The 20,749-nt window shown below is 49.6% G+C and overlaps 1 protein-coding gene across 2 annotated transcripts in view; it reads right to left on the bottom strand.

Annotated features, from left to right (window-relative positions):
• Positions 1-4,179: 4,179 nt before the first annotated feature.
• Positions 4,180-20,749, bottom strand: part of RGS6 (regulator of G protein signaling 6) — a 573,006-nt gene continuing 556,436 nt past the window's right edge. Inside the window, exons 18-19 of one of the 2 annotated variants that reach the window (XM_081289462.1) lie at positions 14,317-14,383; positions 4,180-5,876 (exon numbers count right to left, since the gene is read on the bottom strand). In XM_081289462.1, coding sequence (XP_081145588.1) covers positions 5,704-5,876; positions 14,317-14,383 — 240 coding nt within the window. In that variant the 3' untranslated portion in view covers positions 4,180-5,703. The remainder of the gene's footprint in view (positions 5,877-14,316; positions 14,384-20,749) is intronic. The other variant, XM_081289463.1, reaches the window with a different exon arrangement.

Genomic DNA, 20,749 nt, shown 5'->3' with positions numbered 1-20,749 from the left:
ATTGGCTGAGGTATTCTACCTTCACCAACTCCCAGTGCCTACCTCAGACACCTGGCACTAGCTGATACCAGCCTCAATTCAGAAATGCCACGTGCCAGTCAGGGGTTAAGCCCAGACCGAGGGTGTGTGGGTCAGTCTCTGCCATTAGGAGCTGTTTCTCTGTCTTGTCATTTTGTAGGCTGAAATAAGCCAGACCTGGCCAGGGCCGCTCCAGGGTCCTGAGGTGGCTGTAGTAGCAGTGTACCAAGGAGCTCAGTTGTAAATGGAGCTCATGTTGAGCTGTACTGCTCACCCAGGCCCCTTTAAAATAAACCAGACTCTGCAGCTTCTCCTCAAGAGTGGGGACGGGAGGGGCTGTGGGGTGTGGGGTCTGGGACACCCCACTGCAGGGTGCTGGATGGCTGGGCGAAGGGAAAGACCCCAGCAGCAGACTTGGGGAGTTGCACTGAGCGCAGTCAGCAGTTCCCTGCTTCTGTTGAGGAAGGCAGGCTGAGGCAGAGCTCTGTCAGTTCCGGAGGGCACCTGCCTGTCTGAGGGCCACCTGGGTTTAGAGGCTGCCACATGTCAGGAGACTCCTAAGATCAGAGGCCCAGAAGGTCCTTCAGAGGCTGAGACTCAAAGAACAATTGGAAACTGGCCCCAGGGGGAAGGACAGCCTCCTGCCTATTAGGTCAAAAGTCCCTAAGAGGGTATAGGGAGAGAGGAAGCCGTGAAGGTGGCTCCCCCACACCCTTGGATTATTAGTGGCAGCCCCAAATCTCCTCCACTACCCTTGACATAAAAGCAGACCTCTGTCCTTGGTGGTCTATAGGATTGTGTGCACACACAGTGACAGCTTGCTAAACAAATATTCTGGAAATAAGCCAGATGGTCTGGCTGGGTAGGAGGGGTGGCCATGGCCGGGAGGACATGGAAGTGTGGCCCTTTTGCGGATGGGCCAGGACCTAACAGTGGGGCACACTATAGACTCCAGGCAGGTGTGACCTTGAACTTGACCTTGTAGAGCAGGAAGTTCTGCTCAAGGAGGTGTCTCGGGTTTGAGAGAGTTTGGCTCCCATCCAGATGTGACTGAAGACCCATGTCTATGCCTCTGAAATCATTTCTACCTCCAGGAGCAAAATTTCCAGCCACTGAAGCATGCTGCTAGGTGCCAGCCTTGTCATTAATAGAGAGTCCTTTTTACTTTGTTCTCTTCCTCCTCTTGTCAGCCTGACTCTCAGGCTCTCGGAGTCCTGCTGCTTTGGTGTTAGCGGGAAACGAGATTGTCTGTCGCTCAGGAAACCAAGACTCCCCATAAAGAGCACCGTCTGTATGCAATGGACTTTAATCCCGAGACTTTATTCAAGGTGGTGTCAGAGTGGCCACTGGGTTTGAACCTGAGCACAGACAGTGGGACATGGAGACCACCCAGCCAGGGATACCCTAGTGGAAGTAGGAGCTTCAATCTTCTGGTGACGCTGCTATTCCAACCTAGCAGAGTGATCTGGCTTCTCTGAGCTGCCTAGCATCCTTGGGAGTGAGAGGGAAACAGAATGTGTGTGTGTGTGTGTGTGTGTGTGTGTGTGTGTGTGTGTGTGTTTCTGCACAGGAGCCCACACATGTGATAACGGGGCACGGTAGAGGGTGGGAGGAATGGTAGATTTTTGTTTTTCCCCTTAGAAACAAATCCTGCCCAATGAACAGCCAAACCAAGGAGTCACACAGAGTTAGCTAGATTGTAGTGGGTTCAAGTCATTTATTTTAAAACTATTACCAGCATGTTTGGTTCTGGGGTCCAATCCCCCAATTCCAGAAAAATAAACTAATGAGAACCACATGCACTATGAGGAGGCCATTCCGATGTGTCCATGATCATGCAGTAAGTGGGCATAGAATACAGGTCAGGCCCTGGGGTGTGCAGGGCCTCCTCTCCCCAGACAGCTGGCAGCAGCTGGCTCTGAGCCCTTACAGGGGCTAGGGAGAGGGCTGAGCCCTAGTAATTTAGGCCCTGCCCCTTTGGGGCCCTGGGCCCCTTATTGCTACATTTGCTACTTTGCTACTTTATGGCCCCTGGTCTTGCCCAGGGGATGCCTTATTACTGGGTGGCACTAATGAGTAAGTTGCTGGCGTCTGCTGTTGCCATGGTTACATGAGCACAGGCCTCCCTTCAGAGGTTCCTGTGGCGAGTTATTAGTGATTAATTTGGCCACTGTTTGACTATTTCATGGTCCTTGCTACACATTCATCTCAGCCAGATCCTTTTTAGTGATGGCACATTATTTTCCCCCAGCCCAGGGCTTCCCAGCTGCTACATTCTGCAAGACCCAAAGACCAATAACCCTCAGTCCTTTCTACCTTCTGGGAAGGCTTCCTGGTGGTGGCTTTTGAAGCCTGTGCATTTGGAACAGAACAGGAGGGATGCATTTTAGGAAAAATATCCATTTCCAAAAACCAGCAAGGGAGCCAGATGGGAGGCAGGCTTCTGGGTCAGTGTCCTGTTGGTGAGGTAGTTTGAACATACCAAGAATCCTGATCGGGGAGAACCCCTGAACATGTCCCTACATGTTCAGCTAGTCAGTTAGCAACCCAGAGTTGCAAGAGGCCCTTCTGAGGTGTCGGCCTGGTACTGACCACTCAGCAGTGGAGGACCTGGAACCCAGGCCCAGTCAATTGCATTGGCAGCTGGGCCTCTGGGGTATTGTAACACCTTCCCGGGAGGACAAAGTTGGGACATCACTTTCTGGGAGAGCAGGAGCCTTCTTCCGACCTAGAGAGTTCCAGCTGCTTGGGTCAGGCCATCTGGTTGCCACTAGGCGTTTATACCTGCTGTCCTCTTCCCAGGCAGGGAAGGTTAATTCATTCAGATGTTTCATCCCTGGGGCCCGTGTGTCTTGCCTAGAGGGGTTGGTGGTCACTTGATAAGGCTGCCCTGATACTTTGGCCATGGTCCATCAAAATGATATTTACCCTGCGAACCCTCAGGGGGAAGCATCTTAGGCTCAGAGGCCATGCCCAGAAAGGGAAGCTCAGGTGGTTTTAGGGGACAGGACGGGACAGAGAATCTGCTTCAAACAGAGAATCTACCTTCAAACCTCTAACCTAGCCTGGAATGTTGGCCATGTCCACCAGACCAATGGGGAACTGGCCAAGACTCTATTTTATAAATCCTTGCATTAAAAGGTCTGAGTGGTAGGCTGGCCTTGGACTGGCAAACTTGGGTGAAGCAGCCTGCCCCACTTCCTTTCTTCCCCTGTTTGATCTACTGAGGAGCACATATGGTGGTGGTCACAGGACCATGCCTGCTTCTGCCAAAAAAAAAAAAAAAAAAGGTGAGGATTAGGGGGTTATTGCTCTGGGTTTGAATCCATCTGAGGTATCCTCACCTCTGTGGAGCCTCTGCTGTCATTGTCCTCCCCTCTGGATGTCCCCAAGGTGGTTAGAATCCTTGAGCTTGTTCCATCTCAGGGCCACAATCCATCTGGCTCTGGATGGGCCCTTTAGGGTCCTCCATGGTGAAGGTCAGTTCTCAGGCCAGCATAGCTTAGGAGCAACAGTAAAGAATTGGGAGGAAGGAAGGGGCGCAGAAGTCATGGCCAGGAAGCCGACCCTGTGTGTCTACAGCCTGACCTAGGATGTCCTCTGCAGCCTGTGGGAGGGGCAGAAGGCAGCCATACCCCTTCCCCTGAATAACTGAAGGTACAAAGGTGCCCACTGCTTGGGAACCCTCCTTGTCCACATGCCTCCCTATCAGCACAGTTGGGACAATGTTGGGTGCAAATGAACTTGGACCATAACTTTGTTCTGAAACAGGAAGTGCGTATAAATAAAAAGGGGATTTAAAAAAAGTGGAAAGAGGCCCCTTTTGAGACCCTGTCATTGAGATAAGACTTCATCACATTCATTTACTCAGGTAGTTACCAAGTATCTGCAAAGTGCCGGGCTTGGTGCTGAGAGTGTGGGTGTGCCCACTGAGAATCTGGGTCTGTCTTGCCCCTTTGAAAGCTTTCTCAGGACCCCACACATGTCATCTTTCTAATTTCCTGTATCTGAAGAGAGAAGAAATACAGCCGGGAGGGAAGAACCCATGAGGGTACCCCATAATGGAGACTCCTAATGTTCCCGATGGCTCTACTGTGAGGGATGGGAGAGTGGGGGTCTGGGGACAGGGTTGTGTGGAAGCAGATAAAGACAGGACTCGGAGGTCGGGTGTTGGAAAGATGGGTCATAGGGAAGCACCCAGAAGGCTGGGATGGCAATCCAATGAGCCTTTGGTCACCAGCTGGTGAATTTTCCTGCATGAGTAAAGAAACACCAAGGATCACTTTTTTCCTTCTATGTTTTCTGTTTATACACTCCCAAGGGAGATTTTTTTTTCACCTGTGGCCAAAAATAGATCAAAGGAGGATCGTCGTAGCAGGTAGGGGTGGTTGAGTGTCTGAATTCAGAAACAGCTTGCTCAATACAGCTCTGCCCGAGGTCTCGTGGGTATCACAATAACAACAGTGACGACGATGACAGTATTAGCTACCATTTGCTAAGCACCTACTATGTGTCAGGCACCTGACTTGGTGCTCTATATACACGTCCTCACAGCCACGTTGGCGAAGTCATTTTCACACGCACACACACACGCATGCGTGCACACACACACGTGCACACTCACACAAGGAACCCAGGGGATCTTTCTCAGACTTTGCTTTCTCCTAGATGATAGGCTTTGTTTAACAGGGTGCTCTGGCTGGCCCTCAGATTGAGACTGGGAAGGGAACCACGTGGCCCTGGCCTGGACCTGCCATAGCACACTCTGCCGAAGCTTCAGGAACAACTGACGCCTGACCCAGCAAGGATCTGGCTGTGCCTACCAGAATGCCACCATCTAGGGGCTTCCGGGTCTCAATCAGGCCACCTCCCGGGCTGGAGCCCTCCCAGCTTCCACCTGAGGCTGCCAGAGGGGAGAATCCCAATGGCCCCTGAAGTTCACGGCCATGTTTATTTTAAGTAAATTGTGAGGGAACAAACCAAGGAGCGAGGGTGCAAAGACAGGAAAAATGAAATAATAATTTTCTTAAAAGATAGTCATCAGAACCTCCATGGCTGTTCATCAACACGCTCTTCCATCTGCACCAGTGCTCTCCCATCCTCCAGTGTTGGGCCCTTGAGACATCTGATGGGACCCAAGGGCTGCCACCGCACCCGTGGAGACCTCTTTGAAAGTTGGTCTCAAAGTGGGTGGAAAGCCCATGAGATGAGGTCGCCTTCGCACTGAAAACAGGATCTGGACATATTATGTGGGAGCTGTGCCTGGTGCTGGCTGGTCATACCCAGGTGGCCATAGAGGCGGGGTGGGGGGCTGGGGCGGGTCATGGTGGCTGTGACGAAGGTGCACCCCTTGGGGGCACCAGAGAGGGGCGATGCATAATACTGGACGTGCCCAGGGTCCACTTGCTCCTCTTGCATGTGCTGGTGGGTGTGACTCCCCCAGGCAGCAGGAGGAGTGAGGATAATAAGAATATAATCTCAAGTGATAGTCCGACAGGAATCCCATGAGCTGCTCTCTCCTGACTCAGTTAAAAACAGGGCCTCCAAGTCGACGGAGTGTTGGCGCACAACTGTACAAGGAAGAGGGTGTAAACAGGAGCCTCTCCCTGCTGGCCCAGGTCTGTGGACGCTTCCTGGTGTCCCCGTTCACCCACCAAGTCTCCCCAACGTCGCCCTCCATGGCCCTCACTCTTTCTCCTTCACAGTGACCAAATCTCCCCGCAAGGAAACTCTGTCCGCAGATGTGGAGCGCCGCCGCCTGCCCGTGTGCTCTGAGGGCCCGGGCCCTGGCCCTGTGGTGGGGACACTCAGGAGGACTGCATCAGGCCGGTGAGGCGCTTGCCCGCCAGCGACTTTCCCTGCAGAGAGACAGGCACAGAGGCACGCACAGGTGCACACGCACACACAGAGGGACAGAGACAGAGAGCCAGACAGGTGAATTAATTGCTGCCCAAGCCATAGAGGCCAAACAACTCACCAACCCGACTGACCAGTTTGATTGGGGTCTTTAGCATGGGAATCCTAACTGGGGACAGTTGGAAAAGCCAGGACTTCAGGGCAGGTTCAGGGAGTGAGGGTGTGTGGCTGGTACTTTTGGGGAGTGTAGAAGTTTTACTTACCAAAGAACCAGGCATTTAAACCCTGGGGTAGAGCACCTCTTAATGCTTGTGGACTGCCCCTGAACTTGATTTTATTCAAGCAGGATAGGAGGAAAAGGTGGATTAGGGAGTACTGAGATCAGGAAGGGTGGGTTGATCCAAATAAATGGTGGTTATGGATCTGGGTGACTTAGAAATGAATAAATTAACTAGTCTTGGGAACACAGAAGATCTATGAATCCTGCTTGAAATGTAGGATAGACACAAGCTTTGGGTCCTCTTGGGGATGGGTTCTGGGGCTGTGAAAATGACAGGGACATTTGCTGAGGCTCAGAACCACTGGATGTCCCAGGACAGTGGACTCCTGCTGTCTCCTTATGGTCTCAACTCTCCACCTATGATATCCAGAGGCTGAGTTTGCTGGCCCCATGTCAGGAAGCCTATAAGTCTCTGCTTATAACCTATGTGGCCATTCCTTTCAAAAACTAAGATAATACACTAGACCATGAGGCCCAGTGCATGAGGCCTAGATGTCCTGAAGAGTCCAACTGTCTATATGTCCTGGGGACATGGTTGAGGAGCCTCTGGTTTGGGAGGGGATTCAGGACACCAAAGGGAGGCTGAGCAGATGAACGAGGATCAGTTGCTGTTTACTTCCCTTGACAGAGTTTGCACCTGTTCCTTGGCCCACCCTCTTCAGAAATCTATATCTCACTGGGCAGAAGTCCAGACAGTGGGGCTGGACCCAAGCGGATAGATCACGCGTCTAGGAGAATACGCAAAACTCATCATAGTATTGTCAGTATTGTCAGCGACACCATCGCCATCTGCAAAGGATAGCAGACCATCCCCTGTCAGCAAGGGCTGTGGGGCTTGGTCGTGACATTGCAGGGGCCAGCAGTTCCTCGTGTTCATTTCCAAGCAGGGTGTGGAAGCTCATCTAGATGACTGGGCTTGGCTGTGTGTAAGCTGGAGGTAATTAAAAAAAAATTGATCAGGTTTGTGAAGCCTGGTAGGGTCACTCGATAAACCTGCTGATTGATGAATTGATGGATAATGGGCATATCTAAAAATGAACAACACAGGCTTGGAGTTAGCTGGATGCAGGACAACATGTCATCTGGCTTAGGTCTCCACAGAGGGACACGGCCAGGCTGGCTGAGAATTTTGATGGCACAGATGGGTGCTTAGACAGAAACAGCACTGCCCTCAGGAGCTACAGGAAAATCTGCATCTACTTCTTCTTTTCTTCTTTCCCCCTCCTCCTTTCTTTCATTCCCTATTTTTGCCAGTGAGACAAAAACTTTTCATTTTTTACCCTATCTTAAGAAAAAATTGCCTACACTCCCCATCAACAACCTTATCTGAATCTTAAAATACACTAAACTTAGCCTGCAGCAGGATACGTTTATACTAGGCTAAGGATTTTTTAAATCAGATTGTTAAAAAAAATCCTGGAGGGTTTCTGTATCAGTCTTTGAGAATCTTTAAGCAGGATGGCTACTTCTTTGTCTACAGCAGGTTAGGTACCACAATAGCTCTTAGAAGGCAGAGGCTGGCCTTGAAGGCCTCCCCTCCAGTCCCTGGAATCAATGGCACTCCTTGAGTGACCTTTCTTACATGGAGTGTGGGGTGAGGCATTTGTCATCCAGCTGGTCCACCTGGGAATGAAGGTGCTTTTCCGGTGCAGGCCCGGAGACAGGAAGTATGGGAAGGTGTTCGGGGGTCCTCACTGGGACAGAGTGAGTTTAGGGACCTTCCGGGGTGAGCTCCTCCAACCCCTATCACTCATCCTGTCCCTGCTCCTATAAAGGAATCAAAGAATTCTGCTTTCCTCTTGGGTCCTGCTTATTGCTATACACCTAATACCAACTCCTCCTTCTTCTCCCAACTATCTTCCACCAGGACCACAAACAACACAGTGTGTACCCAAATCTCTATATATGTTCTGGCTTGCTATATATGGCATTTGGGGCTCTGATTTAACTGGCAGATGTGGGGGAGGGGAAATCTCCAACTCTTCTGAATAAGTGTCTTTTGCCAATATGTATGCTCAAAGCCTAGAGACAAGGAAAATCAGGTTCACTAGTTGCCCAAACCCTCACTGCAGCTCCAGCCTCATTAGTGAGGTCATTTTTGGCTGGAGAGGGGGCTGCATATTTTATTTCTGAAGGATGATGTGTCTATCTGTTCTAGGTAAATTTGGCCCCGAGGCACCCCTGACCTTAACTCCTCCCAGCTTCACAGACAGGGCTGGGCTGGGTTTGGAGTTGCTAATTAATCTTTTCCTACCATAGTCCAGGAGCTCAGCCTCACAGCTGACTCCAAAGACCTGTGGTCAGCCTGCAACTGCCTTCCCCTCCCCCCATTTCTATTTCCCAGGACTTCAGAGGTGAATGGTGCAGGTGACCAGCCCAGGGGCCACTCCTGAGATTGTTCCCAACCTCTCATCAATCCAGGTGCTGTGGCTTGGCATTTCTGTCTCCCTCTCCCTGTTGCACTCACGCATTTACCAAATGCCAGTTCTGCTGCTAAAGATGGAGGTCATGTGGGTTCCGGGCAGCTTGGGAAGCTGCTCAGCCCAGCTGCAATCTACTGGCTACACTGTGACCTCCTGGGTGAGTGAGGGCAGGCTCCGGCTGGGAGGCAGTTAATCATGCAGGACGCAGGCATGGCTAGATGCCTGGCCCAGGGCTTTGGGGGAAGAGATCCTGCAATCCCATTAGCTCAGCAGCAGCCTCCCTTCTGAAGAGCTGAGTCTCCCGTAGTGTTCAGGGATCAAAGGGAAATCTGAGCAGAGGCTACCTGTGCTCAGAGATGAGCTGCCCCAGTGGATATCCCCCTGGGGGCTTGTAGGCAGCTCCTGAGGCACTTGTTCTGCCCAGAGACAGGAGGGTACTGCCTGCACTCCTAGGGCTCTTTTCTCCCTTCCCCTCTCCTCCATCCCTGCCTCCAGTTTGGATGGTTCTAAAGGAACTGCTCAGGAAGGGGAGAGGTAACTCCGCCTGTGTCTGGCAATTGCACAGCTACAGAGGGAGCATTTTTTTTTTTCAGGGTGTGAATGCATGATGTTCCTCAGTGTTGGTCAGTTGGGAATGGGTCATGGTGCCAGGAAACTGCAGCCAGCTCAGCCCAGGGCCTTGGCGTAGCTGAACGAAGCAGCTGAGTGTGGTGGAAAATGCTATTAGCAGGCAGCCTTTGTCCAAGTGAAAAAATATACAGTGATTAAGAACCGAGCTGCCGAAGGTACATTCCAGAGACACCAAAGCTTTGCATACAGTCAAAGTGCTTTTCACCTTGGAGACATTTGGCAAAGTGTAATCCAATAGGACTTGGGATCCTTCAATTTCATGGACCACAGGGCTTAGTACTAGGTTTACAAACACCCACACGTTCAATTCCCACCCTCCACTCTGACTAATCATTTCAGCTCTGTGGCCATCTCGATGGCTAGAAGCCTGGAAGAAGGTGATCATGGAATCCTTTGTTTCTGAAAGGAAACACACAAAAGGAATTGCTCCCTTTTGTGTAGGGCTTTAAGGAAAATCATCATGCTGCTGGACATGCTGTGGCCCTGTGCATTGCGTTTTTCAGATATTAATCAACAAAGCATGCACAATCCCCGTGACCAAGAACTTTCGCCACTTACTTACCTGCGAGACGGGTGCTAAACTCTTGGACTGGAATAGGACCGGGCTCAGAGAGTAGCCCTGGGGGTCAGATGGCATACTGGGGGCAGCAGAGCCAAACACTAGGGGCTCAGAGAGAACCCTTTTCAATGGTAAGGGAATAAAGATATTGGAACTGCTGATGAGATTCTCTTGCTGATTTGTTCAGATGACCCAAGACCAAAGCGACAGAACTCAAATGCATCAAGTCAAAATCTGAGCAACTCTGAGGTTAGAAATCAACTGTGGTTGCTTTTTGGGAAAAGGGATGGGACTGATTGGAAAGGGGCAGGAGGGAATTTTCTAGGTTGATAGGGTGTAGATCACATGGGTGTATCCATTTGTCCAATTCAGTAAACCATATATTTTAGATCTGTGCATTTTACCGTATGTAATTACATCTCAAAAGGAGGAAAGAAAGATTGGGAGGGGGATCCCAGCTGTCACATCTCTGCCTGGGAACTTCCCACTTCTTACTCTTTTTCAGTTGCTGAGCCCATCTTTGCCTTTGGAGAAATTCAGTGCTTTCTCCTCCAGTATGGGAGTAACCCAGATTCCTCTGCTACGGGAACTGGAACTTGCAACAAAACTAATTTGGAACACTATTTCTAGCCTCCACTGATCCACACAGATCCCCCTGGTGTGAGGCCCAGGAATTTTCATCCATGCTAATGAAAAAAGGTGTTTTGCTGAATAGGGCTCACCAAGTGACTTCATCAGGCAAATATTGGGAGGCTCCGGAGATGGGTTTTCCTTTCAAGGAGTTTGAAGGTGACCTATGAGTAGCTAGATCATGCTCACATTCATAAAGAATGTGCATGTATAGTAGTATCAACTTAGAAGGGCTAGCTGAGGACAGCAGTCTGGAACTCAAGAGCCAGGCAGAAAGATAAGAGTCTTGGCTTGAGTTCAGAAGGTGAAGGGAGAAGACAAAGACCTGCCTAAATTCATCAGGTGACTCTCTGAGGGTTGGTGCTCCTGGTGTCCCTTCCCCGCTGAGCAAGGCAAAAGGAACCGTTTAAATGGTAAGTCTGAGGCTTATGGCATCTCCTTTCTCTGTGATGCTTAAGACTGGGGAGAGAGAGGGACATCCTTTTGGGATGGTTTAGGGGTCTAAGGAACTCTGGCAGAGGGGGCAGGAAAATCCATACTTAATACAGAATTGCTGCAAAACGTGTCCAACTCTCCATCTCCCATCACCCCCTACTCATCTTGTGAAGCAAGGTGGTGTGGATGAAATGGGAAAACTGGGTAATGGGACAAGTCAGACATGACACACGGCTGATCCACAGCAGAGCTCGGCCAGAGCAGCATCAGAAGGGAGAGGCGGGTGTTTCTGGCTGTCTCGCCCTTTAGCGGTGAGTCGGGGCGGAAGCCCTGTGGCAAGATTCATTCCTGGGGTCTGTATTTCTCCTGGGTCCTCACCAAGCCTTCTGATCTCTCTCAGGGGCTGAAGGGCATTTTATTTTGTTTTAAAATATTCTCTTTATTTGAGTTTTTATAAGATGTAGCACAAACATAAAACAACACCCCCTTTTTAAAAAAAATCAAGGGATGGTGAAAATTGAATTAATAACAGAAACTTCACTGGCTGAAAAAATTACTATATATTCACGTATACTAAAACCTGAATTTGTTTTTAAAAATAAGAAAGAGGGTCAAGATAAAATTCATGGGTTGTTTTTGAAACAGCCCATCATATGTAGAGTGGTATAAACAACCCGGTTTTGCTATATAAATGGTAGGAATATGGAATTTGCCTGGAAGTCACATTATCTGAAAGCAGTTTCCCCACAAAATGTCACTGGGACCCTAAGCAGGTTCAGATACCTTGCTCCAATACCTACCAGTGATTTTTTTTATTATTATTTAAAAATTTTAAACTTAGTAAAAGCAAGTTGCCAGCCCTCCTATCTGAATTAATGTAAAAGGACCAATGTATCTCCTTATCCCCCAGGACCTATTTTTTGAATTTCTTACTCTTCCCCAACTGAGTGACATTGATATCCTGTGTACCTCCCTTTGCAAGTGTTCTCTTCAAATCTTCTAGACCTTGATGACAGCAGGATAGGGATGGTCCCATCACCAGGGACACAGGTTAGCTGACAGGTGCCAGTTGACTGACCTCTGAGCAGCTATTGCATGTCAAGCAAAAAGGCATTTGACAAACAGTTGAGCTAATGTCCACAACACCCCTGCTGCTTAAATATTACTTTAATCCCACTAAGTGCACTAGAAACAGACTCAAATACACCTCCAGGAACTTGCCTGAGAGCAGACAGCTAGTTGTGGCCAAGCCAAGGTGGTTGGCCTTTGTGAAGTCTTTCACCTGCTTTGCATGGGCTTCGACTTGAGGGAGGAGGAAGATGGAAACACTCAGGGTTTAAGATCTCTCCCTGGCCCACCTACACTGTGCCAGCTTTTGGGCAATGCAGGGTGAGAAAGAGATTTTAGCTCTTGAGCACACTTGTCCATCTCAGGCAGCTTCTGCTCTGCCTGGGGCTTCTCACCACATTTGGAAATCCTGTGACAGGGGAGGTGCCCCCTTCTGGCTATGAGCCTGGTGAAAGGAGCTTCTGGTCACAGCACTGAGCTGGGCTGCAGGTCACCGTGGCGGAGTGCACACAGATCTTTAGCAGGGACTGCTGGGCAGGTCAGGGAAAGCTGCTGTTCTTTACCGCCCTGTGTTACTAGTGCCCGCTGCCTCTGGGATCTTCCCTAGTTACCCCTCCCAGGCAGGACAGTAAGCAGGTATGACGTGTACCTTTCCAAGGTGGGCCAGGCAGAGTGGCCTTATTGCAACTAGAACTAACCCAATTTCAAACCATTCTAGGTCAAGTGCCTGATTCGGGGACACATCCTCCCTGGGTGGTGTTCCTGATCCCTGACTCCTGCCCGCATCGGCCTCACCACTCACAGGACTTTTTGCTGAGGTTAACTTCTGCCTGTCAGTTTGGGTCAATTATGATAGACCTTCCTCCTTGGTCTCTCCAGCTGTGCAGGGACAAATCTGGAACCAGGCAGGGATGCCAGGAGTGGCAAGGGCTCAGCAGCTGAGCCCTACATTGGTGGCAGAATGCCCAGGCACAGACTCCCAGGCCTCCTTCCCAAGTTGTGCCTTTCTATGTCCCCGCTACTCTGCATCTCCTGCAGCGAAAATGCCCACTTTCCCACCCGGTCTCTCTTCTCTCCTTCCACTTGTCCCAACTGCACAAACCCTGTTGCCCTTTCTACCCTCAGCTTGCAGTCAACACTTAGTGGCCTTGGGAGTGGAGGGATGCATTCTGCTTGCAGAGCCCCTCAGTAGCATGCCCGCATGTGGCCCACACAATGCTTGCCTCTTCCTCTCTCCTTTCCAAATGTACTTCGGTATCTAAGTGCTGGTTCACTCCAAATTAGGCAAGATGAAAAGACTCAAGGAAAGAGACACATGACTGTGTTGCTATTGGCAACAACTTGATGCTACTTTCCCCCAACTAAGTAACCCTTGACTATGACTACAGGAGAGTGTGCAGCTGAAGTTTAGTTATTTGATATTGTGGACATTACAGCTAAAGAAAATTACTTGTTTGGCAGCCCACAATTCTCCAAGGGACCTATGAGGATTCTAACTCTATCCTATCCTGCAAACATGTGCACTGACCCCTGGTTAAGTTAGCTAAGGAAGAGCTAGAAGGCACATGCATTCAACTTGCTGACCCCCCCCCTGCCCACTGCCCTCCAAAAAAGGGCACTACAGTGAATGTTCAAGTTCATTAGGATGCATATGCAAAGAGCACTGGCTCATTTCCCTCTCCTTCCTATCACCAGGATGCATTCAGGAGACATGCATTTGTAACTGAAAAATATCAGGGAACAGGTTGAACAGCATTTTCGAGATGCCTGGATCAACACTTGGGTCTGAGTCATTGGGATTCCTAGCTGCAGAGAGAACTTGCTTACTTCCCTATTCCCTACAGATTCTTTCCACATGTTGCTGAGATGTTTTGGGTCCCTGTGGGACAGTGGATGGGCAGTTTCCCAGCTTTCTTCCCCGCTGGTGGTCTAGTATATAGAAATGTGAGGTTTCTTGCAGGACTTAACCCAGGGCTCTCAGAGCAAGAGGAAAGGGGAAGATTTAGCTGGGAGACAAAGCCTCAGGATGCTGCTGTTGGGTTTAAAAACATCTTGAATGGAAGTGGGCATTTCTGTCTTCTTCTGCTAGGGAATGGAAATCTGAAGACGTGATCAACAGGATCAATAACTAAGGTGCTATTTGCACGCTGTTCCTAGGACAGGCATTGTTTCTGGACCCTCCTCAGCTCCTTGTTTCTTCCAAAGGAAAAAAATCATGAATGCAAAATTGGGCAGAAAAAATAGAGACACCAAGAAATGGGTACCGCTGACTGTCTGTGGGACCATGGGATGAGAACAGGAGCTGTGGGTAGAGCCAAGGCCACAGACAGACAGATCATCTCTGCTGGATTTTGGAGCACCTTCTATGCAGAAGGATCCCCAAGGTTAGAGAGCGTGCGGACGCCGGGATCACTCACCCACTGCTGGAAGGAAGCCACCTCGGGGGTGAAATGCAGCGGCCATTCTGACTCTGCGCCAGCAGCACTAGGCAATTGTGTTTTGGGGAAGGGAAGTGAAGAATAACTTATCCAGCTGAAACCATGAAGACCTGTGGCTTTAGAGGAGCCCCTGCCCCAGCACACGGCTGCAGCGGCATGCAGTCCAAGCAGAGGCACATGCAGTTCTGCAGTGTATGGCGACACACCTCCCATACACTGAACACCAGGTGTGTATCAGGCAGGTGGCACACGCACCTGTGCACACACCTGTGCACAGGTGTATACACAGGTGTACACGCTCATGTGCATGTTCACACCACGGGTATTCACGTAAGCATCTCATGCAAGTTGCCTAAGCAGCCACGTGATTGGCTATGGGGTTTTACATCAGCTTCTATGATCTTTGACTGCAAACTTAAAGCATTTACTCAAAATACATATTCAAAAACTAAATTCTCCCCAGGAGAAAGCCACTCGTTTCAGTGCAAATGGCCTTTCTGCTGTTTCTGTCAGTGCTGAAGGCAGTAGGAGTACACACACCAGGGGTCTGGTTTGTTGAGAGATTTCAAAGCATCCCCTGTCACTTGTTTCAAATTCCTCCAACAACCTTGCTATGTAATAAGTGGCTTAAAAAAATAGAAACCTCTGTTTATCTGGCAGAGGGAGCAACTGGACTTAGTGAGATTAGATTGCCCAGGGTGGCTCTAGGCAGGCAGACAGCTGAGAGGCCAGCGTTCCTGGGAATGGGGCTGTCATACAGAGGGCTTCAATTGGAAAACTGCATTTTATGCTGTTATCATGGATAGAACCATTCATGATCTGTGTCTGGAAGCAGAAGGCTTCACAGAGTCCTGAACCTAAGTAGGAGGCCAAATACCAGTTCCTGGCGAGCAACATATGTAACATTTTACCCGTGGTTCTTCTGTTTTCCAGGTTGATAGGATCTACAGCTCCCAAGGCTACCTGAGACATGCTTAGGGGTCATGAGAAATCAGTCATAGGACAGAAGCTGGCCTGCTGGGCACCAGTGTCCCCCTATTCCTGAGCAAAACAGAGAAACTAGCTCTCGGAGTCAACTGTAAACTGGGACAGTAATAGTAGCTCTCATATATTGAGTAGTTGCCACGTCAATCATTGTAAAAATGCACTTTGTACATATTGTCATAATGAGATACCCACTTGCCCATCCTCAACTGCAAAAAATGAATACAGTGATATCCACCTTGCAGAGTGTTGTCGGAAATTAAACAAGGTGATAAGTGAAGAGCTGAGCTTGGATTTCAAATGACATCATAATGATGAAAATGAGACTAAGAGCCACACTTGTTGAGCACATACGTTGCAAAGTCTGCTAAGCACGTTATGTAATTTTTCCCCACATCATCATTTGCTCTATGTCCCTTTTATGGATGAGGAAACTAAGGCTTTGAGTTGCTGCTCATGTCATACAACTAAGAGGAAGAGCTGGAGTAGAACCAGCCAAGGGCTAGGGATATAGCTCAGGGACTGGGTTCAATCCCCAGAACCACCAAAAAGAAGGAACTATAAGTTCAGCATGACATGGTCTAATACTGTGAGCTCCCAAGAGGTGACAGTTAACACTGTCATGTTTTCCTTTAGTGCTGGCATGTACTCCATGCAGTAGGCGTGTGAGCGACTTGTCCCCAGGGTCTTATACCAATACCAGGTGGACAGGTAGGGATTCCACTGGGGCTGCCTATCTCTAACTTAGCTCACTTGTCTGCATTTCTGTGGGCACGAAAGGGACAATGTTCTCAGGAGGCAAAGCAGCAGGTCATTTTTAGTAGTGGAGGTGACTGCATTTGGGGGGTATATTGTAGTCACATTTTTGACTTTTGGCTCGAGGTGGTTGAGGCAGCTCAGTCACAACCCAGCTCCTTTCTTTTTGGTGACACAAACTGCAGGTAACTGGCGACAGTCAGGGTAAGGAACAATCTAGGTGGCTTAGGGCAGCTACCCATGAGAGTGGCCCATTCAGGGGTGTCTCAAAAACACACTCCTGCTGGAACAAGACGCCCTCACTGTGGGTTGCCTCTTTCATCCCTGGGGAACATGGATATGATGAGAACTCTGACACCAAACCTAGACAAAGCTGCTGGGGGGCAGATGGGGGGCTCTGGTGGCCATCACCCAACTCACACTCCTTCTTGGTGGTCTGCATGATGTCCTATAGACCTAGGAATTATTCAGGAAAGCTATGATTGAGGAGAGTAAATAATGGGGTCTAAAGACATATCATTACCAAGGAGGCCTCCACCAACCACAGGACTGTTGGATCCTGATCCACACAGGCTGCTGGTTGATTCCTTTCTCTAGTAGAGAGATGGAAGCCCTGGAAACTTCCAGCGTCATCCAGGGTAGAATCCACCTACAACTTGTGCTGTAGATCACAAGGTTGGGTTGAGTTTTGTATTGGATGCTTTGTCTTCATTTCCTCCACTTAATCTGCTCTGATGGTAAGGCCGGGTGTCCTGTCCTTGCTTGACAGTCTGTCTGTTCCCATTAGGCCTGGGGGTTCCATGCACCATGCTCTTGGTGCAAAAGAGAAAGGTCAGAGGCATGGCATACGATGCTTCTGCAGCCCTGCAGATAAGTACAGGTGTCCCCTATATCCCCTTCTCCCCCTTTTTAGACCCAGGCACTAACTGCATCTGACAGGGCTTTAAAGGAATGTCTGAGAGAACACAGTAACCATCAACTCTGACGGGGCTTTCTTTAGTTTTTAAAAATGTCTTATTAAAACTTTGCTGACTTTACCAAGATCGCCATGTTTAATAAGAGGCCCCGACGAATTTGAAAGCAAAAGATGAAGAGAGAAAAAAGCCATACGCTGTAATCACCATAATTATACAATCCTGCTATGAGCTGAAAGCAGCCCTGGTGAAGCCCGAGAGAGGCGGGAGTGTCATCCGAGATCAAGTTGGTTCCTAGGACAGCTGAAAAGAATATGACATGAAAGCCCTTACTTCCCGTCCCTGGAGTTGGGTTGAAGATGAGTCCCCAAGGCAGGGTCTGGGAGGAGCAGAGGCCAGGGAGGGCAAGTCCTCTTTTGGCTGAGGCCTCTGGGGCAGGTTCTGTTCCTGGCCAGGCTGAGGTGGCTGACATGTGAGCCTGTCCACCTGGAATCTGCAAGTGGCATGGGGTAACAGGCAAACGACTTTGGTCATCTTTGTGCTTTCAACAGAATAACCTTCTGGATGGGAACTGAAACAGGTCAGGCGTCCTCTGACCCAGCGCCAGGGTGCCCCATGAACATGGCCACTGCAGGCTGTGGTCAGTCTCCCTGTGCCGATGGATGCCTGTGTCCTTTATTTGCTGACCTCCTTTTAGGCATGCAGGGCAGAGAGCCCTGGTGCCCAGGGCTCAGCTGCTGTAGCAGCAAATGGTTTTAAGAGAGAGAGAGAGAGAGAGAGAGAGAGAGAGAGAGAGAGAGAGAAAGGCAAGGATGACATGTGAAGGGCAGTAATTCCACTTCTTGACAGTTTCCCCTGCTTCCGGTGTGACATCATTTGGTTTTGCTCCCTGAAGGCAGAGTCTCATCTGAATCCTCTGGGTGCCCCTCCTCCAGTCTCAGCCAACTCCCTCCCTAGAATCCACTCTCCTTTTCCATACCTTCTAAACTGCTGAACACAATATTTAATGCAGCATAGAATTCCAGTCGGAAGAGATAATGGAATCCAGAGCCGAAACCCGCTTGACAATATCTTTGACCACTCAGCTTCTAAATGTTAGGCCGGGGACCTTGCTGCTCCGTGGGGTGGCATATTCCACTGCTATGAGGGTAGCAATGGCTAGGGCAGTTGCTACCGTGAGAACATTCTTTAGTACAGTGACTTTTCTCGTATCATCTACACATTTGTTAGAATTTTGCCCCCTGGAACAATCCAGAAGTGTCCGCTCACTCTGAAAGACAAATGCAAATAGACCTCAGGGGGGCATTCGGCCTGCCTGGGGGGGCCAGACATCTCTGTCTCCTCCAGTCCCTGGCTTCCTCGATCCCTTTACTCACTCCAGTTATACTTCCGTATTTTTGCAGTTTATTAAAATCCTGGGTAAAAAGGGATGTGGGGGCTTAAACCAAGGCTCCATGTAGCTTAGATTAGTGCAGAGCAGGAAAACTCTCTTCTTCGATTATTCTGCTTTCGATATCATAAACTAAATTGCTTTTTTTTTTTTTAAAAAGTGGCCTCATCCTGCTTTTGCTTATATTAAGCTTGTAGTCAACTATAAAACCTGATTTTTTAACTTGGATTACAGTGAAGGCTTCCAAACGCCATCCTAAAGTTGAATTATTTCTAAGCATCAATTTCATCTGGTTAAATTTTACCTGGCTGTTTTTGACCCACCGTTCCAGCTGAAAGAGATGCTTTTCAAAAATAATCTCATTATCTACCTCATGAGCAATACCTTCGGGGCATGGATCTTGGAATAGGCTTGGTATATTTGTATTTCTATCCAAGTCATCAAAAGAGGATGTAGGAGAAGGCGGGACCATGGCTGTAGGCCCCTGTGGCCCACTATCAGAGATCACCTTCCTGGTTGACACAAATTGATTAATTCACCCTCTCCCAACCATTAAGCACTGTGAATATTCTTCTTTACCTGTATATAGGCAAAGGCAGGGCGGTAGAGGTGGGCAGCTGGTGACATTATTTTCAATCTTATTGTACTGATGATAGGTCACAAAAATATTTTCTAGAGTAGGGATACGATTATAGGGTGATCATCCTATAATAAGCCAGGCATGGGGGCTTTGGAGAGTTCCTGCCCAAATATGACTCCGACAAGGCCCATTTCCATTTGGCACAGAGTCCAAGTGGTTAGGGAGTGTGCAGAACCACAGCTATGTGGGCCCTGACATTGCCAGGGTAGCTGCGTACCCCCACCCTCCTCCCATCTTCCCATCCATTAGGAGCCACGAGCAAGCCCCCTTACTCTCATTGGCCTTCTGGAAAGCATCTCGGAGCTGAAATCCCACTGTGCCTCAGAGCAGCATCTTACAGATCATATATACCTATGGACATGGACCCTGTCCTCCTTCTAGAATGTTGTCTTTCCTGACTCCCCCTGAACCAGGGAGTCTCATTAGCTGACTTAACAAAAGGAAGCACTCTGGCTGTTTTCACTGTGGGGCTCACTTGGGGGAACTTCACAGGGGTCTTCGACTTCCAGGTCCTTTGACCTTGACCTCTCTGACTTCCCTTTCAGCGCTCCAGTTTGGGCAACAGGCAGAGTTGGGGCTCCTCTTGACTTTGATGCTAGCTGTGTTGTCCTCTTCCTAGGACCTGCGATTGCATAGCAGCCTGGCTCCCATCTGCGGGAGTCTTTCCCTCACGCCTCTTATTGTAGGACTGAGATGGATTCTGTCCTCTGTCCTCTGCAGAGATGGCTGTCCTGTTTCCGAGTGGTCCGCCTTGCCTGCTGTTAATCCTGCATTCACCTTCACCCTCTGCCTTGTCCCTGGCCAGATGGGAGCCCACGCGTTCCTGTGTGACTGCCTGGGGACAGGTACCAGGGAGGCTGCAGGCTGAAATCCCACAACCCCGCTGGCCACTTCTAAAGGGAGAGCTCCTTCTAGAAGGATGTCTTTCCTGAGTGGTGTTGGGGAGGAGGCAATGGATAGCAAAGGTCTGCGGGTCACCTCCCGAAATAGATCCCCACCTGGCATGCGCACACACAGTTTGCCCCCAGCTTGCCTCACGGGGAGACTGGCAGGATACGCGATTTGGATCTGAATCAGCGGCTGTAAACACACAGCTGTGCCCTTCTGCCTCAGAGGAGTTTGATTTTCACTTGACTGCTTGGCACATTGGGGTCCAGGGAAGGCAGGAGAGGGCCCCGGGTGGGGGACGAGGCAGGGCCAGCAGGGGGAGGCAGCGGACAGCTGCTCCCCGCAGAGCCTGCGCGTGGAGTGGGGCTGGAGCACCACTGGGTTTTTCTCTGGGTGGACTCTTGAAGGGAAGGGCATTTCTGGCTGCTTTGGGAAGACAGACTGAGCCATCCGCTGCAACAGCCGGGGATTCCTCCTTCCAAGAGGAATGGCAGGGTCTGGAGCTGGTCTCCCCTCAATGACAACCAGACTCTGATCTTTTCTGATAAACAGAAATCTCACCCCTCCCACGCCCTGCCGTGGAGAATCACTTCACCACGGGGTTCTACCAGCCACGCCAATTCTGTCATTTTACATTTTAGAGTTCATTTATGAAAATATAGACTTCTATGTTTTCCTCTCTCAGCTACAAAAATAAAATAGTAAATATGTTTGTCCAAACCTCACCTGCAACCAGGACACAGAGAGAGGGACAGAGACCCGGGGAGCCTCCGCCGAGCACTGACCACCATGAGCACTGTCACTCATAACCTTTCCTCATCTCTGATGCAGGACAGTGAC

Source organism: Spermophilus citellus (assembly GCF_964194105.1).
Source record: "Spermophilus citellus genome assembly, chromosome: 4".
NCBI lineage: Eukaryota > Metazoa > Chordata > Mammalia > Rodentia > Sciuridae > Spermophilus > Spermophilus citellus.
Note: the sequence above shows the minus strand (reverse complement) of the source record. Positions and strands in the feature narration are given on the sequence as shown.